Here is a 7,459-nt window from a genome sequence, read left to right on the forward strand (position 1 = left end):
TTGTATATAAAGACCAGACCTAACAAAATCATGAAATAAGATGTGACTAACTTCTAACAAAAATTTATTAACCTAAATTTAAATTAACTTTAACTAATTATAAATATATTCACTAGCTTTAAAATAATTTGAGCAAATTTGTTAAGCAAATCAAAACGTTTGAAATATTTTGGAATTGGCTTTTTTATTATCTAAATAGTTGTGCTTTTTCAATCATAATCTAGTCTTGATAAATTTTTTAATTTTAATTAGAAGTTTTTAAAGTTTTATTAACTGTTTGAGTTTTTAATAAGCAAGCATTGTAAAATAGTATCTGGTACATCTTGGCTGTCTACTAGAAAATAACCCCCTTCTTAGTAGAAGGTCTAAATTTGTGTTATATTACTTTTTATTAAAAATAAACCCATTTTTCGAATTTAAATATTTACAAATTAACCATTTTTATATCTTGGTAACTAACTTTAACACCTGATGAATTTTACTTGAACTATATACATCTTATAAAGATACTTAATAACAACTATTTATGTCTTGAGAATTAAATTTCATGAGTTCTATTGGTTTAATAAAATATCTTGAGGAAATAAGTTCTACTTACCTGAAAAAAAATTGTGTAAACCTCAAATAAGCCAGAAATTTAAATTTAGACTTTAAATAAATAAAAAATGCCCATTGAAACTGCTACAATTTTGGAAAGTGGAGATCAACCAGCAAAGAAGCTGAAGATGGCTGAACCAGCACTGAAGTTCATGAAAATGTCTCAGAACGCCACTGCCCCTACCAGAGGCTCAGAAAGATCTGCTGGATATGATCTTTACAGGTATATAAGCAATTTTCCTATACATTTAATGACTGACTCCTAACATAAATTTTGAATTATCCATTATTTTGCTAGTTGTCCTACATATACAAAAGTTCAGAATTATTCAATTTTATCTAAAATATTGTGCTCATATGAACTTTTGTCTCTGGAAGAATTACAGTAAAGTTGTTCATTAAGATTTCAACCTAAATTAAGATTATATTTGTTCCATAAGAAAACTTTTACAAAAAGATATTCTTGATTACTTTCTCAAGCAATAGTTTCAATGTCTTCATACATACTGTTATTATATTTGTACTAAAGTATGTACAAACATGTTAAAAATCTGTTCAAAATTTTGCTAAAGAAAATGCCATTTACTTGATTACATTTAGTTATCTTTTTTAGATTTGACTAGTGAGGGGGCCATAAGGCTATACTTATAAACTTACATAAGGTATTCTGGAGTTGACCATGAAAAAAAAAAGATTTTCAGCATATTTAAGAGTAGTTTTGAAGCTAATACTAGATATAACAAAATTTTTAAACTCACACTAAATATAATAAGAAAATTTTAAAACTTACTTTGGATATTTTGGAGTTCATGATAAAAAGCAAAAAAAAAATATAGGTGTATTAAAAGGTAGTTGTAAAACTGGCACCAGATGTCGAAATATAATTTGAAAAAAAGTGGGCTATTATAAAAGTTAAGGGGGCCATAATCTGCAAAGGGGGTACAAAACCTATGTTTAAAACTTACACTAGATATTCTGGAGTTGATCAAGAGCAAAAAAAAGTTGTAGGGTAGTATTTTGAGAAGTATTATTGGAGGAGGCTATTGCTTTTTAAATTTCTGGAACGGGGCCTTATGAAACAAGTTTAGGAAACCTTGCTCAAAACTAAGTTGATTTTTATACTTAAATTTATCAAATACTTCGTGGCAGTGAATCTAGTTGCCTCACTAAATGAAGTAAGGAACTAGCTCCATTGCCATGGTGAGTTTGCATAATACTACGAGTATAAAATTCTAGCATTTATCACTATTTGTTATAGAAAATTGTTTTAAGTTATTAAGATAAACTAAAATTGAGAAATTTTGACAAAAAAGTGAAAAAATTATTATTTTTATTTAATATTTTTAAAATTTTTTAATTTTTTTTTCAAGTTCAGTTCCTACAGAAATATTGAAAAAAACATTGATAAAAGTTAGAGGCATTTATTTCAAAAAACGTAGGAGAAGATAGATTTTTAGTGGTTTCTAGTTATTTGCTGTTTTAGTTTGCACCTCCCATAGGGAACCTATTATATTCTCTTACTTTGACCAGCTTTATCTCAAAAATTATTTTGAATTTTAAAAATATGTAAAAAGCAACCTGTAACTAATTAAAACTCTTTCAAAGAAAGATCAAATTGTGAAAAAATAAATTTACTCCTCCCTATGCCCTTATTAGGACAACTCAGTATAACTTGAGATATTTAGAATTTAATTTTGAACTCAGCTTGACTTTGGATATTTTGGTTTCTCTATAAAATACTCAGGATAGTTTTGAGACTAAAATCTCAGATTGACTTTAAGAATGGCAAGCCTGTAAAACTCTATTATCTATTATTTTAAGAGCTAGAAATCCCTGATTAAGTGTTTCTTGAAGTGTTTAGAGAAGTCTGTTATAACAAACTATCATAATTATTAAACAAATAAGTTAAAGCTACAAAAAGTCAAATTTTTAATAATTATCCGGAGTTAAAAACCAGTTCAAAAGATAAAACTTCTCACATTTTAAATTTTTTTTATAAAAATTAGACTGAACAAATATAAAAAAAGGTTGCTTAATAATTGAAGGAGAAAGAATGTTTTTATTTTGTATTTTAATTATTGCTGTTCAGGCTTGAAAACTTTTTAACTAATACATAATACCTATGAAACTAAATGCTTGAAACTAATGTACAATTGTATAATACTTGATTTTTCATACTAAAACTAATAATAAATTTACTGAAAATACTAATTGAGTAAATAATACTATAAAACCTGGTAGTGTGTTCATCTATGATTAATTATATCTAATTCAAGACAAATAGTACCAAACGTTATTGCTACTTAAATATTGTACTAAATTTTCTGTGAATCAAAAAATATTTTCAGATAGATAGTTTAGATAATTAGTATTGTTAAAATAAATGCTTTTCATAAATTTTGCTTAAAAAAAAGAAAAATTTAGTTAAATGAAGAAACTAGAGACTCTTAGCTTCTAATTAAATTTATTTTTTTTATGAACTTCTATTGAATAATTGTAACTTAAATTGTATTAAATCAACATATTTAGAGTAACAAAAATAAAAAATGGTTAGAACTAGATTTTTGTTTATCTAAAATTCAATCCTGTCATTTTCAAGCAAATAATAAAACACTTAAGTAATTAAAATTATAATTAAAGTTAACAAGTTCTATTCAAACACATAAAAAGCACTAAATTAGTAAGTAGAACTAACTTTTCCCTTTAACTGAGGCTAGACCAGATTTTTAGCTTATTTTTTTACCATTTTACCATTTTTTGAATTCATTTTAATAACATGAAAATAAACTTTGTTAATCTAGTACTCTGTTTAGGTATTTAGAGTTTTTAATTCTTGACCAAAATGCGCAAAAAATATTATCAAATTTAAATCAAACTGATTCAATATTCTAGTTACTAGTACATACTGATTAACAGCCTGCTGTAATTTTAACAAAATTCCACAGTGCAGAGGACATTACAATAGAAGCAGGAAACAAGGGTCTGGTTGCCACGGACATCAAAATAGCCCTGCCGGCCGGTTGCTACGGAAGGATCGCACCCAGGTCGGGGTTGGCGTGCAAGAAGTTCATAGACGTTGGAGCGGGAGTTATTGATGAGGATTACAGGAGCCACGTGAAAGTGCTGCTCTTCAACTTTGCCAAGGAAGATTTTAAAGGTTTCAAAGTTATCAACAATTTTATTAATCAAGTTTTTATAAGCACTCATGCCACTTAAGATAACTCAGTCCAATTTTTTTGGAACTTAGATGAGATTGCATTGTTTTTTTATTATTTCTACAACTTTATATTTAAAAAAAAATTTTTTTCGAATTTATGCTAATTTTTTGTTAGAACTCAAATGAGATTGAGTTAAGTCATTTGCCTAATATATTTCAACCTTTTTCAATTTTACTAATTTTGTTAAGTTTATTTATTAAATTTGTTATTTGAGTGTTGAAAACAAGATTTGTGGTGATAACATAAACAGTTAATATTAAAAATGAATTTAAAATATGATAATTAACAGCATCAAAATCAATGTAAAATAAAATAAAGAGAGTAACATCTTCAGTCATGCTATAAATAACTGAAAAAAAAAAACCTAAGGTGTGAATAGAGGCAGGGAGTACTTAGGTGATTTCTGCTGGATTTATTTGGACATATGAATCGGATGTGTTTTTGGGTTTGTTAAGAAGAATCTAAAAATAATGTAATGTTATTTAAATTGCATGTTGATATAAGTTTTATTTCGCTTCCAGTTATCAGATATTATGATTATTGAGAGCGCCTGACCAAGAGTAAAAGAACTAGACCTACATATTATAAAAACTGCATGTAAATTTAAAAAAATAGTAAAACTTTATTGTTTGAATATAAAGAATTTTCTTTAATTAAACAATAATTATTCATTACTATTAAATTCTTCTAGTTAGTTTTAAGTATGTTATTGTTTTCACAATACTATTAGTTTAAGTTTTTTAAGTGTTTTGGTTTAAGTTAATTAAAACTTAATGTGTTAGTTTGTTTAAATGTTTTAATTCTCTAACTTAGAAAATTTGATCAAATCCTTTTTAGTTTTAAACTCATAGCAGTTTATTATTGTACTTACTTTATATAAATGCTATTTACAAGACTTAGCACTTAGCAAGGTATAAACTTTTATCAATATAATATATAAAAACTTATACTTCGCTAAGAGCAATATTGTACACATAGTAAAGTTCCATTTTACTTAGTATTGATTTGATGTTAACTATTGTTTAATTCATTACTAGTTAACAAAAAACAACCTAAAGCATATTCATAGTAGAAAACTATTATAAGAAATCTGAGTTGATAGTAGATGTGATTTAATTTTTGTCAAAATAGTATTTTATTTTTTCTTGGGACACCCTTTTTTTAAATCAAAGAAACTAAAAATGAGAACAGCAAAATAATTTGCTTTTTACATTAGAAAAAAAAGTACAACTTTACAAACAAAGTTTTTGTTTAATGATGATGTCATAGAATGAATTTAAATGGATGCCTGGAATCATAAGCTTTCATTCAAGATTTAACTTATAAGTTTAGAATATGTATAAGAGGTTACTTTATTACTATTCAAGTCAAAAAATATGTGATTTTTGGAGTTGAAATTAGTTTTTTAAGCAGCATTTTTTGGATTCTTTTTAATGAACCCTAAACACATCCGATTCATATGTCCAAATAAGTCCAGCAAAAACCACCCAAGTACTCCCTACCTAATGTGAATTACACTTTAAGAGTGGTTTTAAAACAAACTCAGCTAGTTTTTGCTCACTTAAATCAGTGGTATTCAATCTTTTTATAAGCTTGCTGTGACACTGTACGACTGAAAAATAAATTTTGTGCAAACTTAGACTAAAGTGTAAAAATATTGTTAATGTTTTAATATATTTCTATATAAATATGTTTTAAAAACTGTTAACTTTGTATAATCTAAAATTTTAAACATAATTAGACAAAAAAAAATTGACAATTAAAAAAACACTTTAAAAATATGTTCATGTTTGAGTAATTTTATGCCCATTGGTGTGCACAATGTGAAGACCACTGACTTAGAGACAAGTTTTTTTTGACAAACAGTGTGGCGACCCTGTAGTTATATAAGTAAAAAAAAACACCCAAACAACCTACTTTATAAACAATGTAGGAAGCAGAATTTAAAGTGAGCTTTTAGTTTATTAATAAGTATAGAACTTTGATGTTTTATACAAACAAGTTACAATATTTAAATTCACAGTTGAAAAAGGAATGAGGATAGCACAGTTGATATGCGAAAAAATATACCTTCCGCAAATAGAAGAATGTGAAGTGAGAGTTTTTTAAATTAACTTTATTAACATTAATAAATTTAATTGGACACATTTTGTTTATAGTAATAATGTTTGCAAATACATTAATTTATGCTTAAATATGATTTTTTCTTGTGATTATAATAGTTAATCCAGCTCTCTAATTTTACTTTAGCAAACGCAAATAAGTGTTGATATTTAATATTTCAAAAGTTTTTTACATAAACAATATTTCACTCAATGATTTCATCAGTAAAATAGTTAAATAATTCTATGTCAGTTATAATTTTTATTTGTATACATTGTTTTAATATTAAAAAATTAGAAAAAAATACTTCGCTAATTAATTTTAAAAACTAAAATGAAAACTTAGAATATTTAAAATAAATAAAAGTAGTAAAAAAGAATGGAAACTTTAAAATAATATTATTGTTATTTGAAACTAAATAAATTAAAAAATAATTTCCTGTCTCTTTTATACTTATAAAAACTAAACTAACTTAATTTTTTCTTTTTAATTTGGTACGTTTTCATAAAAATATTAGTTTAATAAAATATTTATTTTGCAAATTATTAAACAAAAAATTAAGTATAAACTAACTCAAAGTTTCTGAATTGTATCAAGATAATTAGTCCTATTTTAAATTTAGTACCTATTTTACTTTAAATTGTATTACTTTTTAAAGCTATTGGCATTAATAAAAATATAGTTATTTTTCTCCTAAAAAAAAGTAGGTCAATTTGAGCAGTTTTAATACGTATTTCTGAAATCCTCCGAGAGTATTTAACATACAATGTAGTAACTGAAAAATAGTTTTTGAACTGATTCGTTCAGCTTACAACTAAACTAGTAAATAACTGATACCTTGAAATACTTAGAATTTAATGTATTTCTAATCTAATTATTTTTGATACGGATCAATATAATCAAATTGAATTTGCCTTTATTCTAAGCGTTATTTTAGTTGCTAAATTTTATAACTTTTTTTTTAAACAGAACTTGGATGACACAGCCCGTGGCGAAGGGGGTTTCGGGTCAACAGGAATGAAATAAACTTTTTCTTATAGTTTTTTTTTTACTTTTCTCATTTGTATTATGTTCTGTACATTCTTATTGTGATATACCGCCTTTTGAATAAAAAAAACGTTTTCTGATGTCCTAACTAACAAACTAGAAAAGCTGTCCAGCTTAAACTTAATAGATAAAATTACTAGTCTAGGTAGGTGGGTTGGCTAAACTGTTTATAAAACAGTTTAGTTAAGTGGTTAGTTCAATAACAATTAGTTATGTTAATAAAGTAAATTTAAAAGAAGTTTACTTGCAGATAAAAATAAGAAAATAAAATGGATATAATATTTTGAAAAGTTTAAATTCTAACATTTTTCTCAAGTTTAAGTAACATGCTTACTTTTTCAAACTTGATAAAAAGTAAATATTAAAAAGGAACCTCTTTTAGTTTTATACAAAATCAAAGTATAAAATCGATCCATATCCGTTCTTTTATGCTAAGATCCGTATACTGATTTTAAAATGAGATATTTTCTCTATCTGAGATCCGGTCAGATATA

The 7,459-nt window shown here is 25.5% G+C and overlaps 1 protein-coding gene across 1 annotated transcript; it reads left to right on the top strand.

Annotated features, from left to right (window-relative positions):
• Nucleotides 1–655: 655 nt before the first annotated feature.
• LOC145831335 (deoxyuridine 5'-triphosphate nucleotidohydrolase-like) lies at nucleotides 656–7,018 on the top strand. Its single transcript, XM_082938554.1, has 4 exons — nucleotides 656–820; nucleotides 3,543–3,754; nucleotides 5,839–5,909; nucleotides 6,888–7,018. The coding sequence occupies exons 1-4, from the start codon at nucleotides 666–668 to the stop codon at nucleotides 6,942–6,944; spliced, it is 495 nt and encodes a 164-aa protein (XP_082794680.1). The 5' UTR covers nucleotides 656–665; the 3' UTR covers nucleotides 6,945–7,018.
• The last annotated feature ends 441 nt before the right edge of the window (nucleotides 7,019–7,459 follow it).

The sequence above is a fragment of the Thalia democratica genome, chromosome 3, assembly GCF_965202585.1.
Source record: "Thalia democratica chromosome 3, ktThaDemo2.hap1.1, whole genome shotgun sequence".
Lineage (NCBI taxonomy): Eukaryota > Metazoa > Chordata > Thaliacea > Salpida > Salpidae > Thalia > Thalia democratica.

Coding starts and splice junctions, on each gene's coding strand:
- LOC145831335 (XM_082938554.1), top strand. CDS start 666: ATGCCCATTGAAACTGCTACAATTTTGGAAAGTGGAGATCAACCAGCA. Junction 3,755..5,838: donor TGCCAAGGAAGATTTTAAAG/GTTTCAAAGTTA, acceptor TTAAATTCACAG/TTGAAAAAGGAATGAGGATA. Junction 5,910..6,887: donor CGCAAATAGAAGAATGTGAA/GTGAGAGTTTTT, acceptor TTTTTTAAACAG/AACTTGGATGACACAGCCCG.